Below are 27,806 nucleotides of genomic sequence, written 5' to 3'. Positions count from 1 at the left end.
TCCCTGAGGGCCCCACTTTCATCCAGACCATTTCTTTCAACACGGTCACAAGCCTGTCTCCACATGGCTCCTTAGTCCTCGTAAACTCCACGTTGCAGTTTGATTGACCGCCCCTGTGTGGGCGTTCAGGTGGTTCTCAGTTTTTCACTATTATACGCGATGCCATGATGAACACCCTCACGCTTGTGCCTTTCCACGTGCTGGAGTAATCCCCCGGGGCAGGGATTTCCGGTATTATCAGAAGGGGTGATATCACCAAGTAACCGAACTAATGGAGACAAAGAGACAAGAGTAGACCCAAGGTGAGGAGTGGGGAGGAGAAGGCTGGAAAAGGCTTCAGTGTCTCCATCCTCGTCCTGTTCTGCCAGGGCAGCCCCCAGCCCTCACCGCCCCTGCAGGAAGGTCTGAGGCTACATTTTCTAATCATTGTCAGCCTGCATTGAAAGCAGAGCAGAGCCGCCGGGGTCCCCCGATTGCGTCTTTGGGAGCCAGGGCCTGCCTGCCTCAGGGGCCCTGGGTCTGTGCTGAGGACCAGGGTTGCGTCAGAGCCCCGCCCTCCGCTTCTGTGTCCTTGAGACCAGGGGCGCCGCTTCCCCTTGCCGAGCCCGTTCCTCAAGTGTGAACTGCGGTTAGCCAGGCTCTGGTGAAGCTCTTGTGCGGCACGTGAAGCTCCCATGGCCGTGGCACTAGGAGGCCGTCAGTAATGTTGGCTTCCTTCTCCTTTACGCTAGGGCAGGGCTGTCTCAGAGAAAACTCCTGAGAAGTAAGATTTTTTTAAACTCCTGACCCATGCTTTCCTTGACCCTGAGATCTGGGCCCTTCTTTCTAATTCCTGCCCCAGGTTGCACGCCTCTGGTGGGGTACTGCTCCCCTTTAAGGGTCTGGTCCTCTGGTGCACACAGAATCCTCTTACTATTCACCCAGGGCCTGGAACACAGGCTGGGGATGCGGGCTTTATCCTGGAGGCCCCGGGGAGCCCCTGGAGGTTTATGAGCAGGGGGGTGACATGGTCTCCTTCTCCTTCCCTCACGGCTCAGGGAGGCTCCCACCTCCTCACACCTTCCTGGGATATCGATGTGTGCCATTGGGACCAGGTCACTCTCACAGGGACTCTGCAGGTCTGGACGGGTTGGGTCTGGAGAAGTCTTAGCAGGAGCATTTTGGCCTTTGGTTGGTGGAGAAGACAGTGTTGGCAGATGGAAGACAGAGGAAAGGGATGTTCTAGGCTGCAGAAACCCCAGAGGCAGGCAGGCACGCAAGCAGGCCTCCCCTCAGAGCTGAACCTCAGAGCTGACAGGCCACCGAGATGAGGGAACTGAGGCTCAGAGAGGAGAAGGGCAGCCGAGTCAGAGGAGCTAAGTCATGGTAAACTTGGGACAAGAACCCAGGCAGGAGATGAATCAACTATTCTGCTCTGAAGGGCCTCACACCACAACCCAGGGCACCCATTATCCCAGGAAAGCCTAACTGGTCCCTCCTGTTCCTCTCACTCCCTCCTGCCGAGCCCAGCCTGGGAGCCGTGTCAGACGTGACTGCAGCTGGCGTCATTGGGTCCGGAACGCACAACACGGGGATCAAGCACGGCATCCTGGCCACCCAGGTGAGTCCGCCTGCTCCACCACGCTCCTGTGACTGCCAGGGAGAGGGGAGAGTTGGACTGGAGTTCCTCTTTGCCACGGCTCCCGGTGCTCCATGGGCTGTGTTGGCTCAGCTCTGTGTAGGCCTCAAACCCACCCCAGGTCCCCACCTCTGATGGAGACTCTACAGGTGCCCTCCAGGAACATCATCTCCTTCTCTAAAGCTCATCCATCCCTGACAGACACACATGATGAAGGAGCCCTAGTACATAGAGCCTCCTGGCCACCATATGGAAAAGGGCAAGCAAGGGGTTCTATCCGCACTGAAAGGTCTGAGCCGGGAGCCAGGCAGGGCCAGGGGCCTCTCCAGGTTAGCAAGTCAGAGAGGGGCCAGGACAGGAGACCGGGCTACCTGAGGCAGAGCCTGGCATATATGGGCCTAATCCACACTGGACCTTCGTCAAAAAGCATTTCTTAAATTTCACAGGAGTCCAGTTTGGGGAACTGGTTATGAGCACAGATTTTGGACTCAGACCTGGGTTCAAAACCTGCCTCCAACGCACACTGAGTATGCACGTGTAGGTTACTTAACTCCTCTGGACATCCCTGTTTTCATCTGTAACAAGAAGAGAATAGTCCTCCACCCAGGAGGAGGAAACAGATGGCAGATGTTAAATGCAGGGCTGACCCAATGACAGTCCGTGAGGCCTGGTCGGGAGCCACCTTTTGGAGGACAAACTCCTTTAACTTCGGTATTAGGAGGGGCTTCCCAATGAGCCAGGCTGTGCCGCTGCAGAGCGGGCTGCCAGGCCACACATGCAGAGGCTGGCTGCTCATCCATCCATCACGGATGAGAGCCCCTGGGCTGGGCTGGCATCCCTGCCAGACAGCTGCCATGTGTTTCCACATGGGCCTCTGCAGAGCCTCATCCGCACTGGGGGCCCTGCGGCCTCTGGCCCCCGGGGCATCACCGCTAAGCACTGGGGCTTGGCTTTTGCATCCTGGCTCAGCCGCTGCCGTTGTCTGTGACCTGAGGCAAGTCTCTTTACCTCTGGCTGCCTCATTTTGCTCCCCTGGAAAATGGGATGATCACAACAGCAATGCATGTGGGGTGTGGAAGAGTGTACACAGTCAGTGCTCAATAAATGTTTGTGATGGGCTGTGTGTGTAAGACAAGGCGCTTTCCAGAGCCCACACTCTGTGCTGTCACAGGAATTTCAGCATTGCTGGGGGTTGGACCACAGTGACCACTTACATGTCCCCCAGTCATCTCCCCAGGGGTGTGGCTGTCCCCTGCGCAGCGGTCTGAGGAAGACAGACACCCGGGCAAGCGTTGTCTGCATGTGACTTCTGGGAGCTGGGGCCCACATGCTCCAGTCTCAGAGCAGCACCGACACAGAAAGAAAACAGCCTAAAAGCAGTTTCTAAGGGGTTCACTCTGTTTTGTATTTGTTTGCTTGAACTCTGTGAGGAGAAACCTAGTTCACGCTTCCTCTTCCTGAAAACCTCGCTGCGCTTCCTCATCAGTGTCGCACACGCACTCTGTTGCTCCTCTCCTTCTCCCCTCCCTCCTGCTACCACATCAACCTCCGAGCATCGCAGGCAAGAGAGGGGCATCGCGAGGGGCTGGGGTGAGCCAGGGGAGGGGAAGACTGAGGGCACTCGACCCCTCCCGTAGGTGAGAGCTGTACAGCAGAGTGGCAGAGGATTTGTGGGACCTGACGCCCAGGTAATGGGAGCCCTCCGTGGACACGTCTCTCAAAGCCGGCTTCACTACCCAAGAGAGCCCAGTGGTAACTGGGGGGGAGGACAGCACAGTAGCCACCCCCACGATTAGGCCACAGTCCTAGTCTACCACTGAGGGCTGGGGTCAAGCCTCAGTTTCTACAAAATGATCAGCAGAGTATGGAAAATAGTTCTGAGTGACCACAAATCAAAATGCACATGAGATTTATTGGCCCTTCTCTTAGGAAGTCCAGCTGAGCAGGACAGGCCACTGGAAACGAATGGGAGAGCCTGCTGTTTTATTTTACACGTTATGTGAATGGCGGGGAGCAAGGGGAGGGGATTGACATCCTTAATATCCACATACACAGGGCACTTAGCTGATGCTTCACATACTCTGTCTCAGATAGTCATTATCCTCATTCTACAGATGAGGAAACAGAGAGGTTAAATAACATGCCCAAGGTCACACAGCTAGTAAATCCAGGCCCACCTTTATTCACTGCTGGACCCCGCTGACATGTTTCAGTGGCCAGCTCTCGTTCACGGCTCTGGATCTTAGACAAAATCTGGTTTCTGTAAAAATCATTCTGACGCCCTCACTCCCATGGAGGGCCATTGTGCTCCCTTCCTGCCAATTTCTCCTCTCTGGTCCTGGTCACCGTTCATCAGAATTAGTTCAGCTTTATCTGTTCTCTCACCCTGAGCACCCAGCGCCAACTACACATGTCAAAAGCAATTTCCATCCAAGGTAGCAGGTACTGGAGTGTGGAGAAGTGCTTAAGCAGGCAATGCAAGAAGATTCCACTGGAAATGGGGCTGGGGGAAGATACTGGAGTTCATCATCTGTATCCAACCCAGAGTCCCACTCTTTGCAGAAACCCAGAGGTTTCTGGTTGGGTGTGGCCAAGTGGGAGAATCTAGTTCCTGCAGTGAGTGGGTCCCCGAAGAGAGGATGGACTCAGCTTGGCTGAGATGGTGCCCAGGAGGAGCAACAGGCAGAGAGAGGCTGCAGGGGACCCTGGCCCCAGGCTGCATGTTAGGACAGCAGGACCCACCCTAGCCCAGATACCCGCGTGTCCTTCCATTGCCTTGCAAGGCACCACACCCAGGACCTCACGGCTCTTTAGAGCCGGGCCTCATCTTAGATGTCCTCTGGGCACAGGAGAGGCTTGCTGCATCCCAACAGTGAAGCCCACAGAGTGAGCAAGGCAGTGGTGGGAGGACAAGCCACCTGGATCCCATGGAACCTCACATCATGGACAGTCCCCCTCCCTGCTGAGGGCTGATACCACCCAGACATAGCCTCCCTTTCCCCATTTCCCTTTCTTCCCTCCCCCAAGACTGAGAGCCCCTCCGGATGTGACGGTAGACCCGGCCGGGAGAGTCCCCCTGTGGCCAGACAGCAGTGATCTGGGAATAGGTGATACCTGGCTTCACTTCCAAGGACGAACAGGGAAGTGAGGGTTTCACCCGAAGTCTGTGGGAAATGCCTGCCGGGGTTCTGAAGTATGGCTCTTCTCTCACTGCCAGGTGGTGGCGCTGACCCTGCTGACGGCCGACGGGACCATTCTTGAGTGCTCCGAGTCCAGCAACGCAGAGGTGTTCCAGGCCGCGTGCGTGCACCTGGGCTGCCTTGGAGTCATCCTCACCATCACCCTGCAGTGTGTGCCCCAGTTCCACTTGCAGGAGACCTCCTTCCCCTCAACTCTGAAAGAGGTACTGGTCTCTTGCTCGCCACTGCGCAACCTCAGACAATAAATAGAGGACATTGACAAGTGGGCCACACTCTACTGTCAGCCCCCTGTGGCTCTGCAGGCCCCCTGAATGCGGGAGTGGGCTGACCTTGCCAGCCTTTCCTTGGCCCTCATGATACTGTGGCCAGAACCCTTTCTGATCAGGTCAGTGAAGCTCAGAGGAACTGCAGGAGGGAGGCGGAGGTATGGGCAAGAAAAGAGGTTGGGTAGAGACTTGCCACAGGAGACATGGTGCCAGCATGAGCTGACTGCTCCTTGGAGAGCATTAACTCTCAACTGCACTGAGCCACAGGATATGCCCAGGATTCCCTTTATAGTGGTTTCTTCACAGCAAAGTGGGTGGACTAACTTTCAGTCTTGCTGGCTGCCTGAGGTCACGTGCAAGGAATTTGGATCTCGATGATGAGGGGCAGAAAGGATGGCTTTCCATTGATAGTAGTGTTTTTTGAATAAATGAAAAACCGTGTCGGTTAGCTGGATGGATGGATGGATGGATGGATGGATGGATGGATGGATGGATGGATAACATGCAGCAGGCCTGAAAAGACTGGCAGGCCTGGATCTATCCCTGATAATCACTAAGCTATAGGACTCAAATTTATGGTTACAAGTTCCTTGGAGTTTGAGTTCCTCTGTAGTCACCTTATCATTCAATATGAGTAGACCCTCTGCACAGACGGAGTTGGCAGTGATGTCAGCACTACTGACCGAACATGGCTAAGGTAGGATTTGGGATCACATTGATCTGGCCTTGAATGCTGGCGCTCCCATGTCTAAGCTGTGACTTGGAGCCAATCATTTAACCTTGCTGAGCCTTAATTTCCCATTTAAAAGAGAGTTAAGAATGTCTGTCTTAAAGTATTGAATCTGAGGATTAAATAAAATAACACATGTGAAGTGTCTAGTTCAGTATTAAAACATGTCCCTCATGGCACCTAGTCAGTGATAAATGGAAAATTTGTTATCTAGAACCTGGTCTAAAATCCTTACCACTGGAATTTCTTTTTTTTTTTTTTTTAATTTTTTTCCCCCAAAGCCCCAGTAGATACTTGTATGTCATAGCTGCACATCCTTTTAGTTGCTGCATGTGGGACGCGGCCTCAGCATGGCCAGAGAAGCGGTGCGTTGGTGCGCACCCGGGATCCGAACCCGGGCCGCCAGCAGCGGAGGGCTCGCACTTAACCGCTAAGCCACAGGGCCGGCCCATGGAATTTCTAATACATTAAACCTCGAGGCAAAGGCCGTGAATCCAGAAGGTGTCCTATTCAGAGGCGTGGTGTTTGGTGGAAATTTATCCCCAGAACTCCCAGTTGATGGCTGAGAAAGTGATTCCACAGCTCTAGGGGATGCAGCATTGATCCCTAGAGTACCAGTGCTGAGCCTCCATGGGCCAATATTGGCAAATGAGCTGCCTGATGCCTTGGCCCAAGAAAGTAGGACAAGTTTGGGACAAGGACATGTTATGGAATTGCTTGGCAGTGACAAGATGTGGCTAAACCAGGGAGCCCCCTGAGAGTGGGGCTGGTCCACATGACTGCCTGGAGCCATCCCAGACTTTGAACTCTTTGGGGCCACCTTAAGCCTGCCTCAACCAGCCACAATCTCCCAGGCCGGTACTAAGGGCTGATCTAGGCCCTTTGTTTGCTCCAAGCTGGGTTCAAAAAGCATTCTACATTCTGCCCAGTACCAGGCATGCTGATGGAGGCTTGCTGTGGAGTCAGCATTTGAGAGTCATATGACCCAAGGGCTAAGACCTAGGGCCATGGAACAAGTTCTGAGCTCCCACTGCAAGGATTGAAAAGAGGTTTTCCTTCAGCTCTCATGCCTCTGAGGCGTCCTTAGCCTTTCCCTTCTCTACTTGAAGGAGTGACCACTCCTTTCTGGTCATGCAGCAGGATGAGGCAGGGACCCCCACTGAGGTACAACCCACGCATCTTCTCAGGTTTGTGCTGCGCAGCCCAGGTGCGCCTTTCTTCTCTTCAACAGACCCTGGGAAGGCCTACTTCTCTCCCTCTTAGCAGCTGCCACCATCCATCCTTTTTACCCCTCAGGGTTCTCCTGCCCCTGGACTGGCTGCAGAGGAGATAACAGATCCTCCAACTTTCCTCATCTCTGCAGCCTCTGAACCAAGCATTCCAGCCCTTCTCAGCTAAAGGGTTTCTGACAGACAGAGAATTATGGAAATAGCGTGCAGGGGAAGGTTACAAAGACAGACCGTCTTGGTCCCCACTCTGAGGATTAAGCATATATGTAACATGGCTGATGAAGGCACCATACATAGTCTTGGAGCTGGGCCTCCAGGACTGGCAGACTAGCCAGCCTGCCCTGAGGCTTGAAACTGAAGGCAGCATCCAGAGAAGATGGCCTGGCCAGGAGCTAAAGAAATAGTTCATAACAATCCGAAAAGGGCCTGGCAGAGAGGGCTGTGACCAGAGTCAGCACCATGGGAAAAGGTCTGGAAGAGGGTGAGGTACAGGGGGCAGAGCCTAAAGAGGTGCCCAAGGGGCTGAAACACAGAACCAGGTCCACTTTTTTAGAGCACAAGTGTCAGAGATATTTGGGATGAGGAAGCAATAGGACTTGGCAATTGAATGTGGAGTGGAGTACGAGGAAGGAGCCAAGGATGGTGGAGCCACCACCGAGGTAGAGAATCCAGGAGGCACAGCAGGTGTCAGGGGCAAGATGATTAGTTTGGTTTGGGAACTTGAGTTTGAGGTGTCGGGGGCAGCTGGCTTGGCAGGTCAGAAGCTCAGGCGGGAGGCAAGGGCAGGAAATGCAGATTGAGGGGTTGTATTAGTCAGCTAGGGCTGCAGTAACAAATACCACAGACTGGGGCCTTCAACAACAGACATTTATTTCTCACAGTTCTGGAGGCTAGAAGTCTGAGATCAAGGTGTCAGTAGGGTCGGTTCCTTCTGAGGCCTCTCTCCTCGGCTTGTAGATGGCCACCTTCTTGCTGCGTCCTCACATGATCTTCCATCTGTGCATGTCTGTTTCCTTATCTCCCTTTCTTATAAAGACACCAGTCACATTGGGTTCGGGCCCAGCCCGGTAACCTCATTTTACCTTAGTTAGCTCTTTAAAGGTATATCTGTCTCCAGATATAGTCACAATCTGAGATACTGGGAGATAGGACTGCAATATACGAATTTTGGGTGGACACAATTCAGCTTAAGCAGGGGTCGTCAGCCCCCTAGGGGACTGATCATGAGACTGGATGAGATCACCCAGGGATAGTGGGTTTGGGTGAGAAGAGAAGGGAGCCTTAGTGCTTAGACACGAGCATGCAGTGGATGAGAGGAGGAAAAGGGTGTGAAAAAGGAAACCAAGGGGGACCCAGAGGGGAATTAAGCCAGTGAGGAGAGGGTGGGGCCACAGAAGCAATGGGTGCTGGGTGTCCAGGACAAAGTGGTCAGCAGAGTCCAATGCCATGGGGAATCAGGGGTCAACACCTGGATCTGGTCATCAGGAGGCCATTGCTGACCTCAGTGAGAATGGTTTCAGTGGAGCATTGGGCAGGTTAAGCGGGGGCAAGCATGGCAGGCGAAGAAGGGAGATGGGCCTCAGAGACCACTTTCAACCAGAAAGGGGTTGTAACATGCTTAATTGTTGAGTCTCTTTTCCTGCCTCTCACTTAGGTCAGAACTTGCTCATTTTTAAGCTGAATATTTTGACCCAAAGATAAAGAGATTGTTTCTTTTTGCCAGTAGGATAAGTCCCAAGGCTCCTACTAGGATATTAGAGCTGTGTGGATGGACAGTCTCCTGACACCTCGTGCATTGTCATTCTGCTCCTCCTTCGACCTGCCTGAGATTTGCTCAGATTGATTACAGCCAAGTCCTGGTTCTAGGAGAGCCTTATCTTGAGCTGTCCCCCCACCCCAACACACTCGAGTGTGCACACACACACACCCTGACTGGCCTCTCTTTCTGTCCAGAGCTCAAGGGTTTTTCTCCTCCAGTTCATCTCAACCTGGAGGCTTCTGACTTAGACACGACATCCTTGAAAAGTTTAAGTGACTCTTAGGCAATGGGCTACATTCTTCTTAAAGCTTCCAATTTGTTTGACTCTGAAAGGCTGTGATGACACATAAGAAATAGCAATTTCACTTTTCTCCCTTAAAAGACAAAGTAGACATGCACACGTGTGCGTGCACACACACACACAATTACACAGCAATAAACACTCAACAAGGTGCAATGAAAGGGCTCTAGGAAGGGAGACGGGGCCTCTAAGGCTGGCTGTGCTGCTCACTCTGTGTGACCTTGAGCAAGTCACTCACACTTTTTGGGCCTTGGTTTCTTTGTGTTTTAAAAATGGGGCTGGATTAGATAAACCCTGTAGTCTTTTTCATCTCCGACATTCTGTAAGCCAGTGTAGCTCTTGGATGCAAAACTATCCCCAACCTCATCGCCTCCTCCCACCCCCAAGACAGAGGGTCATCTTGGGTCATCTCTTGCATTACTCTTTCTCTCCTTTGGAGCATTCCGGTGAAGCCCTTGGGCGTTATCCCCCAAAGAGGGGTGTGAACCCTGTGGGGACGCCCCCGCGTTCCATGCCAACTGCAGCTCATCCTGTGAGGGCTGCTGGAGCAGGATTCTGCTCCTCCCCCTCATCTGTGAGTCAGCACATCCTCTGTGGATTCTCTCCCTTCCCCCTGAAGCGCCTGCTGCTGCTAGTCCACCCGGGGCCGCAGGCCCAGCGCTGGCCTCTGGGAGGCCCACCATCAGCTTCCGTCACACCCTGCTGGCAGCCCTCCCCGCCTCCAGTCGCAGGCCACAAGGAAGGGCTGCCACAGAGGGTGGGTGGCATTTCCAGCCCTGTGATTTACTCCAAGTGGTGTGTGCAATAAATGGCCCCGCATTTAATTTGCTTTTGCTCTCTCCACTCAGAGCAGCCTTAAAGGGCACCTTCAAGGGGCTGGAAATGCTTGGGAGGAAAAGCTAAGATGGAGATAGAAAGCCGCAATACAGGCTTTGCTCCCCTCAAAGAAACCAGCCTCTCGAGGAGGAGGCTGGATCGGAAAATCGTCATTAGAACAGTTTCTCCTCACTCTTGCTTGGCCTGGGATGTTTCCCTCTAATCTAAAAGGAGCAATAATTGGACCTAAGTTCCAGGAAGCATGGAGGTTCTTGAGAAGCCATAGCAAGACAGCACGCACAGATGTCAAAGACACGCTTTGACATCTGTTCCTGGTTTCTTGCCATTTAAACTGTCCCGTGTCCACTGGGGCTGCAAACCGTGCTGTCCTGAGTGTTTGCCTCTATGTAGGGGCTGCTCCGAGATGCACGCAGCCCCCCAGTGTCTTCGTTTCCTCTCTAGGCATGGGTCTGCTCCCTGACGGCCGAGCCCTCAGGTTGGCTGGTCCTGAGCCACGGGAGGAACGTGCGAGGAGCAGGGGATAGGAAGCCAGAACAAAGGGGTAAAATGATTGCTTCTTAGATAGAAAGTTAGGTTTGAGGATTCAGCTTCTTGGCCATTTTTCCTTCCCTTATATTTCTCCCCTTCCTATTCCCTTCATTCCCTCCAGCACATGCTTATAGAAAATCTACTGTGGTCTTCCAGCCCTGAATTTTGGAAGAGCCCCAGGAGGCCCATTGTGTGGGGTGCGGGGTAGAGGCTGGAGCACTTCTCCAAGTTAGAGTCCTGGGTTTGAAGCCTGGCTTCTCCACTGACCCACTGTGACTTTGGACAAGTCCCCCCACCTCTCTGAGCTTGGATTGCTCACCTGTGCGTGGCGATAAGAGCACGACTGTCCCCACAGGATTGTTGTCAGGACTCAAGGAAACACAGCCCGTGAATCCTCTGCCCTTGCTTCCTTTTACAGCCTCAGAGAGAGGAACCCCGATTCCTCCTCTCTCCGACATTGTTCAAAGGGAATGCTACCCACTGGCACCTGCTCTGTGGATAGAGTCTAGACTCGGAGTCAATATGCGCTTTGCAGGCGAGAGGTGCTGGTCGCCCTGATTTGCTCATGAGCATTGTCACCACGTCTTGACATTTTCCCTCCCTCTTCCTGCTCTGTGATCATTTTCTGGAGGGCAGGGATCTTATCTGAGGCCTCCTTTCTCCTTAGGATCCACAAAATACATAGCAGTGCTCCATACAGGTAACTCAAGGTTAGTTGATCAAGAACTTATTAAAAATCCATCCTTTTCTGGGATTTTCCTGGTCTCCTGCCACCCATGTTGTATGTGGTCCATCTCAGATGCAGCGCCATGCTTCCCAGTACTGATTCTCTTAAATACATCTTAACACAATTTCTGAATGCTGCTCAAAGCCATGTGAGGGAAGGGGTCGTTCCCTGGCTGCCAGGAGAGTTGGAATCAGTGTTTCAAGGTACAGGGCGGTAGGGCGAGGAAAGATGGCTAGTTCAGTTCTGTGAAGGTGGAATTGAGAAAGGGGCAGCCTTCGTGGCTTTTTGTGACAAAGTCTCAGCATTTTGACTCTTGAGGTCTGATCAGTATGGAATCACAGCCAGGGAGAAGATATGAGGATTTTAGACATCATTGTCAACATTTTGTCCTTTATTCCACCCAAACCATAATGAGATGTGATGAGTGCTGCTGGCTGCCTGCACCGCCCCCTCCCCCCATGCCCTGGGAAAGCGGGATTGGTCCTAGTGACACACCACCCTTGTCAGCAGCATCTAGATGCCACCAGTCTCTTGGGTGGCTATCTGCTGATGACTGGGTAACCCCCAGTCCTGGGACATGGAGCCCTCTGCTTCTGCTCACTAGCCTGGTAACAGTTCCCCAAAGGTCAACTCAGTAGTGCTACAACTCTAAATTTGGGGGGGCAGAACCTGCTAGAGTCCTCATGCCCTTAACATGCCAACGAAGAGATTCCTCTGGGGCCCAAACTCCTTTGATAGTTGTTCCCAGGAAACACAAGTCAGATCAAGGAAATCTGTGATCCCGGGGACCATCCTTCTCCAGATAGGATTGTGGACCCTGAAGGGAAAGGGTTTAATTCACAATGGGACAAGGCCTGGGGTAGTTCCATCCTTCAGTGACCATTTGGTGCTAAGTTAGGGGACATGGAGGATACAGAGCTGAGTCATGCATGGTTCAGGCCTCCAGAAGCTTATAATTTAGTGTGAGGAAAAAGATATGCCCTGTTTCTCTAATGCAGGGAGGAAAAGAAATGACAGATGCCAGGAGAGAGACACATAATGTGACGTGGGGGCGACTTTCACCACTCCATTCTAGGTAGGAAGCTAGATACGCATCTCCTAGGTGCCAGACCTGAGAAAAGGGCGCCATTACATTTACTGCTGCTATTCTGGGCAATATAGTGGGATGGCCCAGGATGCTAAGACATGAGGAAACAAGGGTTTTTCTGCTTTCTAGTGTCCCAGCCACATCCTCCAGGCCAAGCCTCCAGGCTGTGTTCCCTGCTCCCCCAGGAGAAAATCGGCTCTGCCCAGAGGTTTCTGCATGACAGCTCTGTGTGCCATGTGTCCATCGCCCCATCAGGATGGAATTGATAGTGACAGGGACCCTGGGGTTTCTTCCTGAACTTTTCCCAGGCCTACAGCACAGCAGGAAAGGCCCTTATCGTCAAATAAGACATCATTGGGTCCTGCAGCATTTACTACCTGTGAGGCCCTGTGCCAGCAGCTCTAGGGTAGGGGATGGAAAACCAAGCACACAGGCCAAATCTGGCTGACTGCCTATTTTTGTATATAAAGTTTTATTGGCACACAGCTGTGGTCATTGTTGATATATTATCTATGGCTGCTGTCACACTAACATTGCAGAATTGAGTAGTTGCAACAGAGACCATATGGCCCCCAAAGCCTAAAATATTTACTATCTGCCCTTTATAGAAAAACTTTGCTGATCTCTGCTCTAGGGGGGGAAACCAAAGGTGAGTGAAATAGTCCCTGATCTATAAGAGACTGTTGACGGATCTCAAAGACAGATGTCTGCTTCAATAACTGCAATATAATTCTGGGATGGATGCAATATAAGTAGAAACCACTTAGAATGGGAGGAGGTGGCTTTATGGGGAGCATTTAAGTTGAGCATTTAAACTACAGCCCATCTCAGTTTGGATCAGTCACTTCTCATGTGCTCAATGGCCACTTGTGGCCAGTGGCTACTGTATTGGACAGTGTCTGTGTAAGGAGGCCTGTGAATGCTGAACTAAGATGTTTGGGCTTTATTCTGTAGGAAATGGAAAGCTGCTGGCAATTTTTGAGCTGTGTTTTGGGATGCTTCCCTGTAGATTCTATCTGGAGAGATGAGAAGTGGGGTGAATTATGAGGTTGGTGCAAGAGTACAGGTGATAGCTATGAAGGGCCTGGGCTAGGTCACAGCAGCAGCAGTGGATTACAGGAGGAGACTGGAGAGACATTTGCAGGAATACAATAGGGTGACCAACAGATTGGGGCGGCATGGGGTGGCAGAGGTTCAGGACAACAGCCAAACCACTTGAATGCAACAATCGTCCATCCACTCCTTGTAACCCCCAGGCCCCATCATGCATCAGTTAGTAAGTCAGGGGTCCTCCCTGACAGTTATGACAAGGATCCAGAATTCTAAATCCACTGTTCTCACAGACACTCCAAACCTAAGTTCTAGATGGGCTCATCTCAGTGGTTTACCTTGGCTTCACCTTCCTTCCTGGTCTGATGTGGAAACGGTGATTCTCCCTCAAGCTCACCAAGCTCTTTGGACGTGTAATGATCTGCAGTTGGATGCAACCATTCATCTATGCTGGGTACCAAATTCCCCACAGTGCATTTGATCAGTAAGCTTTCTCTTCTGGCGCTACAATCCTCCCTCGCTCACATGTTGAGTTGACAGCTTATAAAGTTCTTTCAAATCCATGATCTCCATTTTCCCCACAACAGACCCGGAAGGAAGGAAGGAAGGAAGGAAAGATATCACTGTCTTCACTCTACAGGTGAAGAGACGTACCCAGAGGCCTCAAACGGCTTTCTGAGAGTTGCAACTAAGAACTTCGGGGGGAATAGGACTGGTGCCCTAGACGTGTGCTAGCCTTGCTCAAATTCAGAACCAAAACCGTTCACTGGGCACATGCCACGTGGTAGTCACTCTACTTAGGAGCTTCAACATAGGTTATCTCATTTCATCTGCACAAGGGCCCACATGTTATTGATGAGAAAACCAAGGTACATGGCTCCTCTAAGGTCGTGCAGCTGGTAAGCTGCAGAACCAAGACTTGAATCCAGGACTTTCTCCAAGACCAGTGCTCTTCCCCAACCTCCCAGCTGCCTGAAAACCCAAATCTGTCTATGCTTTGGCTCATGCCTTGTCCTGTATCAACTTGATGAGTTCCAGGGAGATACGATTTGCTCTGTACTATTAAATCCATGTGTGCAGTGATGAGCCATACTAGAGCAGGACTCCCCTGTTCATTTTATTGAGGACCTGCGATGTGTTAGGCATTATGGGGATGAGAGATGATGGTGAGAATGGTGATGATAATGATGATGAAGACAACAATGTAAGAGTACCAGTAGCAGCAGCAGCAGCTTACAACTACAGTGCTTACCTGACACCATTTTAAGCACTTTCTAGTCAGTAGTGCATGTAATCTTCATAACAGTTCTGACCTGAGGACTGTTATTAGTCCCATTTTACAGAAGAGGAAGCTAAGGCCCGGAGATTTTGGGTAACAAGCCCAAACTCATGTAGCTAGTAATTGTTCAAGCCAGGACAAATAAGAAATCATTTCTATCCTCTCAGCTACTCAGGGGAGTCAGCATGTAAGTGGACCATTTCAATGTCCGGCATATTATAAGACACATTCCATGCCATTTGGCAACGTTAGGACAATTTTAAGCATTTTCTTTTGATGGGGAGAAACTGAGGCACATCCAGGGTCCGACTTCCAGTCCTCCCCACCATCATCCTGTGACCAACACAATCTTTCCTTTTTCCTTCTGCTGGGGTCAGGTTCTTGACAACCTAGACAGCCATCTGAAGAAATCCGAATACTTCCGCTTCCTCTGGTTCCCGCACAGCGAGAACGTCAGCATCATCTACCAGGACCACACCAACAAGGTAGCCGTGGGCGTCATCCCGTCCTCACACACGGCCCGCAGTCCCCACGCCCTTCCAGCTCCCAGGGCAGCTGACACTTGTTATCATCCTGATGGTTAGAGGACTGTGCGAGGGAAAGTGAGGGTGAGCGCCCCTGCACATGATGAGAGAAGCAGAAAAGGCCAGAGGCTGGAGAAAGAAGGAGGGTGGGCCCAGTGTGGGTCAATGTGTCCGCGGGTAGAGACGCATAGGGGGAGGTCAAGGGACAGCCTAGTTGTGGGGGAGGAGAGCAGAGGACAGAGTGTGGGCAGGACAGGATAAGGCAGAGTCCTAGGCAGGTGGGCTAGACCTCAGAAACCATCTAATACAACCCACCTTCCCTCCAACACCCCCACCTCTCCCACCCCCCATTGTGCAGGTGAAGAAACCTTTTGTCTCTCCCCCACATCCTTAGCAAACAGGCTGCTTCTCAGCACAAGAAAACAAAGCCACCGCTCAGGATGATTGTTGATGGGACAAGTCAGGCAAAGGCCATGACACCTGCTGTGTCTAAGGGGCTGGTGTGGGCTTCACAAACGGTGATCGCTGGACACCTGGCTCACAGGCTCTGAAGAGGAGGGACAAATACACGTCTTTGTCTTGAGCAAATAAATACATATATGCATAAACACATAAACAAGCATGAAACGAAAGCGGGTAGGACATAGGAATTGGCTATGCCACCAAGAAGCCAGGCTTTCAATTGTCCTGGCAGGTGGGTCACCCCTCCACACAAACACACACACTCCTGGGACACATCTGCCTCTAAGGGGACGCTGTGATGCATAGCTGATGCTGTCCAAAGGCAGCTCAGCTCTGGCCCTGAACTGACCACATGTTCTGTTTCCCAGCCCCCCTCCTCTTCAGCCAACTGGTTTTGGGACTATGCCATTGGATTCTATTTACTGGAGTTCCTGCTCTGGATCAGGTAGGAATGCAAGGGTGCCTTTTTCCGGCATCCACCATATGCTGTGGAGGATGTGGTCCATCGGAAGAGTAACACTCTGACCTTCATGCACGCAAATTGGGTCTGTCTGCTGGGTGTGGAGCAGTGGTTTTCAACCCCACCTGCACATTTGAATCACCTGGGGAACTTTTTAAAAAATACCAGTGCTCAGGCCCCACTCCCTGGCCCACAGGTCATACGAATCTTGTCATATTGTCCTGTTTTCTCCCTCCTTCCTGGCCTAAAATCTGCTCCTGCTCAGGCCCCATGTCTGCCACTGGGCATGTAATTATGAGTATTGCGGAAGGTTCTATGGGGCCTTGGTTGGTGGCTTTGTATCCAGCCGACACAGGGATGGCATCATGTAAAACTTTTTGAAATATTTTATACAAACAAAATAATTTAGGCAACATACATTTAAAGTATAAAGAATAATATAATAAGTACCCATGTCCTCACCACCAGCTTAAGAAATGAAGCAACCCTAGTACAACTGGAGTCCTCTTTGTGGCACTCTCAGATGACAGCACCTCCCCTCGAGGGGAAACTGCCACCCTGAACTTCATGCTTATCTTTCTCTTGCTTTTATTTACACTGTAGTTTTATGAATCCTGAAATAATAAATCTGATAGCTCAGCTTTGTTAGTGATACCGATCCATGTTGATACGGATAGCTCTAATTATGCGTTTACCACTGTGCATTTGTCTGTACTCTTGTTGATGGATGTTTGTGTTGTTTCCAGGATTTTTTTGCCATTGCAATCAATGTTGCTGTGAGCATTCTTGAACATTGCTCCTGACGCTTTTTTTGTCTTGAGTGTACACTCACGAGTGGAATTCTTGGGCCGTCAAGTATGAGCACCTTCAGCTTTATTAGGTCAAATTTTCTCCAAAGAAGTTACACCAAGTTAACTTCCCAGGCAGATGTAACAGTCTCTGTGCCCTACAGCGGGCCAAAATTGGAACTGTCAGGCTTTTAAATTTTTGCATGATATGTATTAAATGGTGTCTCATTGTGGTTTTTAATTCTTATTTCCCTGATTATTAATAAGGTTGTACAGCTTTTCAGTATATTGATCCTTCAGATTTCTCTTCTGTGAAGTGCCTATGTATGTATTTTGCCCTTTTTAAAAACTGGGTGGTGGTTTTTTTCTTACTGTTTCATAGGGTTTTATTTACCTATATTTTGGGCACTAATCCTCTGTGGTTTATATGTGTTGCAACATCGCCTCCCTGTTTGTATCTTGTCTTTCACTTTCATGGTGTTTTTTGGTGTGTAGATGTATTTAATTTTCATAGAGTCAAATTTATCCATCTATTCTTTTATCTGTGGAACTTTTGTACTTTATTAACAAATCCTTCCCTACCATAAGGTCATGAGAGCCCATCAAAGGTGGCACTGATGACAGGACCTGGGGAACTGGCTGGTGTTCCTGTCAGTTCTGGATGCGGCTGAGACCCTTGGCACTTTAGGTCTGAATCCAGGCATCCGGGAAGAGTTGGCCTCTTTCCTTCAGGGTGTCAGCCTCTCCTGAGGGTCAAGGAGCTACAGACGGCATCAGATGGGCCCCATGTTCGGGGCAGACACCGAGCTATGAAGAGGACTAACTACCGGAAGGTGTCAGGAAAGTGAAACAAGACGTGACTTCCTGGACCTGGGCAGGGAAGGTGGAGTTGCCATGCGTGAGCTCAGCCTGAGGCCATCACTCCATCAGATGATGGATTGGAGGTGAGAGGGAAATGCCGTGTCAGGCTTTCTCTCCAGCGTCCATCACAGCAGCTCGGCAGCTTTATGTGCCCGCGTCTGTGGAGTCCGAGCCCAGGGAGCATCTAAATAAATTGGGTTCTAAATCATAGCTGCCACATCCCGGCCGGGGCTGGACGCTCTGCAAAAGCTCTGTGGCCTCTGAGCCCAGCCCATGGGGCTCCAGCTTAGCTGCTTCTGGAAACTACATCCACCCTGCCTCATCCCTGCAGCTCTGGGCTGAGCTGTGTGCCTGAGGGTGCAGGAGGGAAGAGTAAATAACAGGCTGCGCAATTGGTGGTTTAGTGGCTGCTTGCAGTAAGACTCACCATACCCCTGTGTGGGCAGAGACCCTGTCTATCCTGTCACGCTTGATCTGTGGTGCCCTGAACAATGACTGGCACTAGAGGAGGCTCATAGATTTTGTGTAAGAAATGCCAAATGAAAGTCTGGTCCCTGTCCTTGAAGAGCTCAGTAGCAGTCAGCTGTGGGGGTGATGGTGGTGGCCATAGCTGACCAGGACAGAGAGGCAGGCTCTCTGTCAGAAACTGGTCCCTGGAGGTTGAGCCAGGGCCAGGACGAAGCTCAGTGCCTGTGGTTAGAACAGCCCTGTGCCCTGGGGCCAGTGGAAGCCCCGCCACAGCCAGGCTGGCCTCTGAGACACCAGAGAGCATCTCCCTTGAGAGATAACATCCTCCTCACCTCACACCCCTGCAGCATGTATCCATGCGGAGTCTCAGGAAACCCAGGCAGCTTGGGACCATGGAAGGAGCATGAGCTGTTGATTCAAGTGGACCCAGACTCTGATCCTTGCCCTTTCATTCACCTGCTGTGTGACTCTGGGTAAATGACTCAGCCTCTCTGAGCTGTGGTTTACCCATGTATCAAGTACAGTTGGTAGCAAGGATTGGGTTGTTGAGAGGATTCAATATCAAGTCCGCGTGAATCATTAGACATCACTTCCCTCCCTTCTCACAAAGGCGCACGAAGTGTTCTCATGCCCCACCTAAGTGGCAGAATGCAAGAATCCGCTGGTGTCATCTGTAACCCCACACGAGGTGCTCTGGGATGGATTTATGGCAGACAATGAGACGGCAGGGATGGGACGAGGGACAGACCTGTGGGGAGGGAAGGTGGCTGCTGAGCCTCTGGGCAGAGGCCACCTGCAGGGAGTGAGGGGAGTAAACCAGAAGAACAGGCCTGCTCTGTGCGTGGTTCCAGGCCCACAGATCTCAAAGCAGGCAGCCCATTGGCACTTTAACCAGACCCAGAAAACCCCCGAAGCCAGACTGAGCCTTGTCACCAGGAGTGACATTAGAGCCCGCTCAACTCACAGGGCCCTGAGCCGGCAGGAGCTGAGTTCATGAGGGGGGCGACCCGACAGGCCTCTGTGAGCTGTCCCGCATCGAGCCTCTGGACCTATGTCCCCTCTGGCCCCTGCCAGGACCGGCTCCCCCTGCCCCTGCCCCATAGAGCCCCAGGTTGCACATCTGCGGTCAGCCCTCCCTGAGGCTGCCTCCCAGCCTCTGCATTTACAGCCTGCAGCCCCAGCTCTCTGCCCTTAACGTGCAGATTACCACACACATTCAAGGACACAACTTGAGTTGTTCACCTCCCTGGACGATTTCCCCGCTGTCTTTCCCGTGTCCCTGTGTCTTGAGTGCATGTAATGTAGTGGGAGAGCATGGGCTTCAGAGAGTCAGGCAGACCTGGCTGGAATCTATCTGTCATCCATCAGATTCAGATATAAATGTTAGACAGTGCACGTGGCACGCAGTGAACAGGCCCGTGGAGCGAGTGCCTGCCCACAGCAAGAGCTCCCTTTTCCCCCTCCCCTCCTTCTGGGCAGATACCACAGGCCTTAGGTCTGACATTGCACAGCATGGAGAAGGCTGATTTTGTTTTCTTGGCCTTCCAATATATCTACAGTGAACATTTGCTTCTTTTATAAAGAGAAAAAAAGGAACTTTAATCTGTGTGTGTGTAAATACAGATTTTGAAGAATATACTTGATGAGTGAGTTTCCTAGAGTAAAAAGCCAGGTGACAGCTCTTTCTTGGCCCAAGGGGCACAGAGCCTCCCTTTGCGATGACTTGGGCAGTTCTAGCAGCATTTCCAGAGACAAGAATCTGTAAACCAAGATCCCATCCTAGGACACTGGCCCCCATTGGCCACTTACAACACTCAAGGCTTCCCAGGATGGCCAGGTGTGGAAGGAGCGTGAATTATGACAGTCCTTATGGAAATTAATCTGGCAGCAACCTGCTGAAATTAAAACTCTACTTGCCCTTTGCCCCAATAATCTGGCAAGGATATAAGCAAAAAGACATTTGTTGTAGTGTGCATGTGGTGGCCAAACACTGAAAGCAAAGAACAAGTGTTGGTGAGGATGTGGGAAATGGGACCCTTGTGCACTGCTGGTGGGAATGTAAAACGGCGCAGCATGGAGATTCCTCAAAAAGGTAAAAATAGAACTATCATGTGATTCAGCAATTTCACTTCTGGATATATACCCAGAAGAATTGAAAGCAAAGTCTCAAAGAGATATTTCAATGATCATGTTCACAGTGGCATTATGCACAATGGCCAAAAGGTCAAAGCAACACAAATGTCCATTGATGAAGAAATGGATAAACAAAATGTGGTACATACATACAATGGAATATTATTCAGCCCTAAAAAGGAAGAAAATTCTGATGTGTGCTACAACATGGATGAACCTTGAAGGCATTACGCTAAGTGAAATAAGCCAGTCACAAAAGGACAGATACCGTATGATTCCACTTATATGAGGTACAAGAGTAATCAAATTCATGGAGACAGAAAGTAGTATGGTGGTTACCAGAGGCTGGGGGGAGGGGAAAAGAGGAGTCATTTTTTAATGGGTACAGAGTTTCAGTTTTGCAAGTAAGTATCTGGAGATATGTTGCACAGTGACCTGAATATACTTAACGTTACTTAACTATACAGTTAAAAATGGTTAAGATGGTAAATTTTGAGTTACTTGTTTTTGAGCACAATTAAGAATGAAAAAAAAAACCCAAACATAGAAAGCAATCTAGTCATTCGTGGGTGAATAGTGGGATAAATCATGGGGATCCACACCGGGACTGCTGTGCCGCTGTTGAGAGAAAGATTGAGAGCGATGGTCGCATTTCCTGGCAGGATTTCCAAGCTCTAGACAACGTTCGTGGCAGAGTGTGTAAAGAATGAGGCCTGGTTATAGAGAACTCGGCCCAGTGCCTGGCACACAGCTGGCACTCACTAAACACTGGCTGTTACGGTTATTGTGTGCTCCCCTGCCCTCCCCTCCAGCACCTTTCTGCCGGGCCTCGTGGGCTGGATCAATCGCTTCTTCTTCTGGCTCCTGTTCACCGGGAAGAAGGAGAACAGCAACCTCAGCCACAAAATCTTCAGCTACGAGTGCCGCTTCAAGCAGCACGTCCAGGACTGGGCCATCCCCAGGTAGGGCTGCGCGGGGCCAGGCTGCGGCACGTCAGTGACAAAGAGGTCCCCTCGGTCCTTGCCACAGCACCCACACGTAGATCACCAACCAGGCTCCCAGGCCCACCCATCATTAGTGGGGGCACACCAGAGCCCGAGTCCCTTCCAGTGTCTTCCACTAAACATTCTGCGTCTCGAAGAAACGAGCCACGGAGTCCCCTCCGCTCTCCCCTCTACCCCTCTCCAGCCGTGAGGCCGGTAACGCAGCCTCGGGCTACGAGCAGAGCACGGCGCTTCCTGCCCAGCTTCTCGTTTACCTGCAAGACTGTGCCCTGCATTCAGTCCCTCGGCAGAGCCCACCCATGATGGGGGCCTGTACTCTGCGTTGGGAGGGACCCCTGGCAAGGTACGAGGCTGGGTTTGTACTCCAGCTCACTGCAACGTTCTCTCTGAATTGTCCCCTCTCTCTGTCTCTCTCCAGGCAAAGGAGGGGATGGCGCCCTGGGCTTAGGGGATGCCTCTGTCCCTGTGATCAGGGCTGGGGCCCCCAAGCTCTCTAGGCAGGAATATTAGAAGAAGGAGAAGTATTAGAACCAGAGTGACCTTACTGTGAAGAAGAGGAGGCCGGGGGTGTGGGACAGCTGTGGCCAGAGATCCGAGGGGAGCCCCTGATTCTGTGGGGACCCTTGGAGCTGCACCAGGAGCAGTGGGTAGATCTCCAGGGGCACACTCACAGGCTCGCTTCCGTGAGGAAGGCTTTGAGAGCAGCCGTGAGCTGGGAGCCCCTGTCGCTGAGTGTGGCCCAGGAAGGCAGAGGCCCCCTCGGCTGAGAGGCCATGCAGAGCCTCCTGTGATGGTTCCCGGAGGTCCCTTCCTGAGGTCTGACTTCTGTCCCCTGGGCTGAGTGCAGAGAGAAGACCAAGGAGGCCCTGCTGGAGCTGAAGGCCATGCTGGAGGCCAACCCCAAGGTAGTGGCCCACTACCCCGTGGAGGTGCGCTTCACCCGGGGGGACGACATCCTGCTGAGCCCCTGCTTCCAGAGGGACAGCTGCTACATGAACATCATCATGTACAGGTGACCAGCTCGCTGAGGGGCAGGGGCGGGGGAGACCCCTCTGCTTTGGAAGGACCCCTCTCTCCCCCATCTTTCAAGGCCAGTTCAAACGTCACCTTCTCCAGGGAGACTTCCCTGATCCTGGCAGCAGAAAATACGTAGTCTCGCTCTCTCCTTTGAGTTCCTACAACTACCGTTTCTAGCCTCTGTTATGTTAATACAATAATTTATATGAATAATAAGTACTGTTAACATGAATAGCTACCATTTGTGAAGCTGATATTACGGAATGACAAATGTGTGCTGTCTCACGTGCCTACTCTGGTCAATGATTCTGAGAGTCTGCAATGCTATGCTGAGAAGGATTCTAAGGCCCGATTCAAGTTCAGCAGAAGAGAGGACCGTGCTTGATGCGAGGTGCCTGCCCAGATGCATTTGCCCCCCTGACCAGCTCCGCCAGGCCCTGTGCCGACACCTTACGCTCACGACGGCATTGTCTCTTTCCTAGTTAGTTACACAGCGGTCTCCAGTGCGACGCTTATGGACATGCATCCTTTAAGAAGCTCATCTTTTCTTAAGCGGTGTCTTCCTTCTGCCTCTTCTTTCCCTTCTCTCATTGATAATAGCTCTTCTGTGACTTTGCAAAAGAAAAACACACCTCTCACCCAGCCTGCATCTTATGTGGTGCATTTGTCCAGCATGTAAAAACCCTAAACTTGTAGGATGCTCAAGACAATTCAAGAATGCACTGTTCTGGAGGGGAGTCCCAGAAAGCCAGAAAACAGAGTTTCTGAAAGACATACTGAATGAGGGGCAGCTTATTTCACATAGGGACAAGCTTGTGGCAAGGCTCAGACCTCATCTGTCTGTCTGTCTGTCTACCTTCTCCCTACGTGTGAACGCAAATTCAGAAGCGAGAAAGTTGCCATGGAGATGCATCATGACACGTGTATTTGAATTTTAAAAAGTTCTGATGTAGACTTTTCCTGTCAGTAAGTCTGACTGGCTGACTTGGCTGCGAGGAATGACCAACTAGGTTGTGTGGCCGTGCTTCCCATACGTCGAATGAGGCAATTCTGAAGTTCCTAGGCTTTGTCAAACGGATATCATATATATGTATATATATTTTAAAGATTTATGTGTGTGTATACATATGTACACAAATCTTTGTAATTATTTAAATTCATTATAAATTTCAGATGCCAACTGAAAAATATGTGAGAGAATGCAAATTTTTCCAAATCCCTCTGGGGACGAGCAATGAGTGAAAGCCCTCCCATTGCTGGGTCTCTGCTGTCCATGTCCTGCGGGCACAGCCACGTCTTGATGTCCATGCCACATGCCAAGTTCAGGGTGTGGCCGGGAGAAGGTGCCAGATAACTATGGGAGGGACGATACAGAGCAGGGACAGGGCCTCACCTCCTTCTGCCCCCTCCCCAGGCCCTATGGAAAGGATGTGCCACGGCTGGACTACTGGCTGGCCTATGAGACCATCATGAAGAAGGTCGGGGGCAGGCCCCACTGGGCCAAGGTAGGACTTCCAGTGAGAGTCTCACCTGGGCGAGTCTGCAGGCAGCTGCTGTGAGCTGGGGGTTCCACCAGGGGGCGCCTCTCTCCCCTGTTCCTCAGCCTGCCCAAGGCTGGGATGTCTGGAAATGTGGGGCTGGGCAAATTCCAGGAAGGAGGGGCTCCACCGCCCTAACCACCCCCAGCTTCCCTCTGCATTCACATTCCAATAGCCCAGTGATTGCTGTTCCCTCCAAGTTTTCAGAGAAATTCTTCATCTTTCATTTCATTTGATTCTCACAGAAACCACGTGAGCAGGGCCAGCCCAGTGGCGTAGTGGTTAAGTTCGCACACTCTGCTTTGGCAGCCCAGGGCTCACAAGTTTGGATCCCAGGCACAGACCTACACACCGCTCATCAAGCCATGCTGTGGTGGCGTCCCACATATAAAATAGAGGAAGATGGGCACAGATATTAGCTCAGGGCCAATCTTTCTCAAGCAAAAAGAGGAAGATTGGCAACAGATGCTAATGTTAGCTCAGGGCCAATCTTCCTCACAAAAAAAAGAAACCCTATGAGCACGATAAGGCAAGAGCCAGTGAGCCCATTTAACAAATGGGAAACTGAGGGTGTCTCAGAGATGATGGGACTTACTTACTAATTAGCAGTAGAATTGGGGCCAGCGCTCTCTCCACCATCGCATTGCCGGGTGGCAAAGGGAATGGGGGTTTTAATGCCACATTTTAACACCTTCTTACTTTCCAAGAACTTCCTCCCTCCTGTTTGAGTCTCTACATTGCATACGTGTGCATGAATGTGTGTGTGTGCGTGCATACACATGTGGGTGTGGGTATGTGCATTTGTATGCATGAATGTGTGTGTGTGTGCATGCATGTGCTGTGTGTGCCTGGGGGTAGGGATGTCACGCATACAGGCACACAGACTCAAGGGTGCCTGTTTGCAGCCCTGCTGAAATGCAAGCTTCAGGGAACGAGGCCTGTTGTATCTGGTTGCTTCTACAGGCCCACAACTGCACCCGGAAGGACTTTGAGAAAATGTATCCTGCCTTTCCAAAGTTCTGTGCCATCCGAGAAAAGCTGGACCCCACTGGGATGTTCCTGAATGTGTATCTGGAGAAGGTGTTCTACTGAAGCAGTAACAGAAAATAAGTCAAGCCCGCCCCATCCCATCCCGCAGGCCCACCTCTGATGAGGTTAAAGGTTCAGTGTCCCCCTGGCCTGATGGGAGCAGACTTCTCCCCCAGAGCCCTCTGCTACAGCACCCACAGCTGCTCCGACCCACAGTGATGAGCCTGGATCTGGGCAAGCCCCCACCCCTCTCCTACCTCCTTTATCCTCACAGCAAACCATGCAAGGGAGAGCACTCAAATCCCCATTTACCCCTCCACGTGGCATCCTCTTTCCCTGAGCCTACGATCACCACATCCTGTTTTCCCAGGAGATAGAGAAGCCCCAAAGTGTTAAGTTTGCCTAGGAGGTTAGAGATTCCGTCATTCGCAGGTTCCACCTGCCAGCTGGGCGTCTGCAGCTCCAGGGGTCCTCTCTCCAGGCCTCCTGGGAAGGGGCCCACTGACACGTGTTTGGGCACAGAAGTCATGTGTACTGTGCTCCGCTTTCTTTCACTCTCGAGGGTCTTTCCAATGCTCAGGTGAGCCCCCTGCCCTAGGACTGCCCTCTTCCAGATGGGTCCATCTGTTCATCTGACCTCGCACAGCCTGACCTTCAGCATGTGTATTTCAGGGGATGTTTAGGGAGTGGGACTCTCCTTGTCTTCTCCTCAATAAAGGTCAAGACGTGATTCACTTTCTGCTCCCCCTTCATCTCCAAGGGAGTTCTTCGGGGGCAGGAGGCTCGCTGTTCCCTGGCTTCCCTCTGGAGGCAGCAGGTCGTGGATTTCCCTGGAAAATGCTCCTTGTTTTCCTTTTGCAAACTTCATTTCAGTTTGTGTCTGACCTACCACACTGTGTGGCTATTCTTTCATGGAGCGTTCATTGAACATCTACTAGGTGCCAAGTGCTTTTGCAGAGTTAAAAGAACCCTAAGACAGATTCCTGGCCTCAAGAAATTTATATTCTAATCATATATCTCATAAGAGGTTAATATCTACAATATATAAAGAACTCCTACAACTCAACAACAAAAAAACCAAACAGCCAATCAAAACATGGGCAAAGGACTTGAGTAGACATTTCTCCAAAGAAAATACACAACGGTCAATAAGCACATGGAAAGATGTTCCCCATCACCAACCATTAGAGAAATGCAAATAAAACCACAATTAATACCACTTCACACCCAATAGGATCACTATTATGAAAAAAAAAAAACCAGAAAATAACAAGTGTTGTCAAGGACATGGAGAAACTGGAATCCTTGTGCATTGCTGGTGGGAAGGTAATAAAATGTGCAGCCACTGTGGAAAATGGTATGGTGGTTCCTCAAAGAAATTAAACATAGAATTACCACACGATCCAGCAATGCCACTTCTGGGTATATACCCAGAAGAACTGAAAGCAGGGACTCAAACAGATATTTGAACATCCGTGTTCATAGCAGCATTAGTCACCATAGCCAAAAGGCAGAAGCAGCACAAGTGTCCACTGATGGGTGAACAGATAAACAAAATGTGGTGTACACATACAGTGGAGTATTAGTCAGCCTTAAAAAGGAAGGAAATTCTGACACATACTACAGCATGGAGGAACCTTGAGGACATTCTGCTAAGTAAAATAAGCCAGTCACAAAAGGACAAATACTTTATGACTCCACTTAAATGAAGTACCTAGAGTTGTCAAATTCTTAGAGACAGAAAGTAGAATGGTGATTGCCAGGGGCTGGGCGAGGGGGAAATGGGGAGTTATTGTTTAATGTGGATAGAGTTTCAGTTTGGGAAGATGAAAAAGTTCTGGAGATGGATAGTGGTGATGGTTTCACACGTGTGAATGTACTTAATGCCACTGAACATAGTGAAAAATGATTAAAATGGTAAAGTTTTTGTTATGTATTTTTCATCCCAATAAAAATAAGGAAATTTATATTCTCGTTCAGGGAAACAAGACTAATGTGCATAGGATGGTAAATAGCCATCCCAGGGAGAACGGGATGAAGTGTCAGGGAAATGGCACAACTACAAAGACCAGGCCAGCCCACCTGGACCAGACTTCCTCAGGAAGTCTGGCTCAGCAGAGGACCCAAGTCCACGGCCGTAAGAACAAGAACTAACCCTTCAGCAGGACCAGCTATGTAATTCTCAGGGCCCAGCGCAAAACAATTAAGAATTTCAAGAGGGTGACAGCAGAGCATTAAACCAAGCACAGGGTCCTTCTGAGTACTACACAAGTCATGCCCCCGTGAAACTAACCCTGCTCACCACTAGCAGGCATGGCAGTTAGTGTTATGTGTCAGCTCACTAGGCTATAATACTGAGTTATTTCATCAAACACCAATTGAGGTGTTGCGCTGAAGGTATTTTGTAGATGTGGTTAACATTTACAATCAGTTGACTTTACACTAAGGGAAATTACTCTCAATGTGGGTGGGCCTCATCCAATCAGTTGAGAGGCCTTTAAAGCCAAAATGGAGGTTTCTGGGAGAAGACTAAATTCTGCCTCAAGAGCTCCTGACTGAGTTTCCAGCCTGCGGGGCTGCCCCACAGATTTCAGGCTTGGGAAATCACATGAGCCAGTTCTTTGAAATAAATCTAATATAAATATATCCATTGGTTCTATTTCTCTGGAGGACCCTGACTAATACATAAGGAAAGAGATGGATTCGTGAAGTTAATACAAAGAAAAGCACAGCCGGCTAAACCCTGAGGCTTTGGAAATCATGGAGTCCAAATCACTCCCATGTTCTCCAGACGAGGAAACCAAGGCTCAGAGGGGAATAAACTTGTCCAACGTCACACAGCCAGTTAGGCAAGGCAGTGCCTTCAAACTTTTCAACCAAAGTATGTCTCGCAACTCTATATTTTCTATAG

At 50.7% G+C, this 27,806-nt stretch overlaps 1 protein-coding gene across 2 annotated transcripts in view; it reads left to right on the top strand.

Annotated features, from left to right (window-relative positions):
* LOC131411521 (L-gulonolactone oxidase) overlaps positions 1-27,806 on the top strand; it is a 36,395-nt gene extending 8,589 nt beyond the window's left edge. The window contains exons 5-12 of one of the 2 annotated variants that reach the window (XM_058550465.1): positions 1,510-1,600; positions 4,836-5,021; positions 14,989-15,096; positions 15,966-16,042; positions 21,120-21,269; positions 22,159-22,323; positions 23,743-23,833; positions 24,830-27,806. In XM_058550465.1, the coding sequence (XP_058406448.1) occupies positions 1,510-1,600; positions 4,836-5,021; positions 14,989-15,096; positions 15,966-16,042; positions 21,120-21,269; positions 22,159-22,323; positions 23,743-23,833; positions 24,830-24,958 (997 nt within the window). In that variant the 3' untranslated portion in view covers positions 24,959-27,806. The remainder of the gene's footprint in view (positions 1-1,509; positions 1,601-4,835; positions 5,022-14,988; positions 15,097-15,965; positions 16,043-21,119; positions 21,270-22,158; positions 22,324-23,742; positions 23,834-24,829) is intronic. The other variant, XM_058550466.1, reaches the window with a different exon arrangement.

This window comes from Diceros bicornis, chromosome 11 (assembly GCF_020826845.1).
Source record: "Diceros bicornis minor isolate mBicDic1 chromosome 11, mDicBic1.mat.cur, whole genome shotgun sequence".
Classification (NCBI taxonomy): Eukaryota; Metazoa; Chordata; class Mammalia; order Perissodactyla; family Rhinocerotidae; genus Diceros; species Diceros bicornis.
The sequence above is the reverse complement of the archived record's forward strand: the minus strand, read 5'-3'. Positions and strand labels throughout refer to the sequence as shown.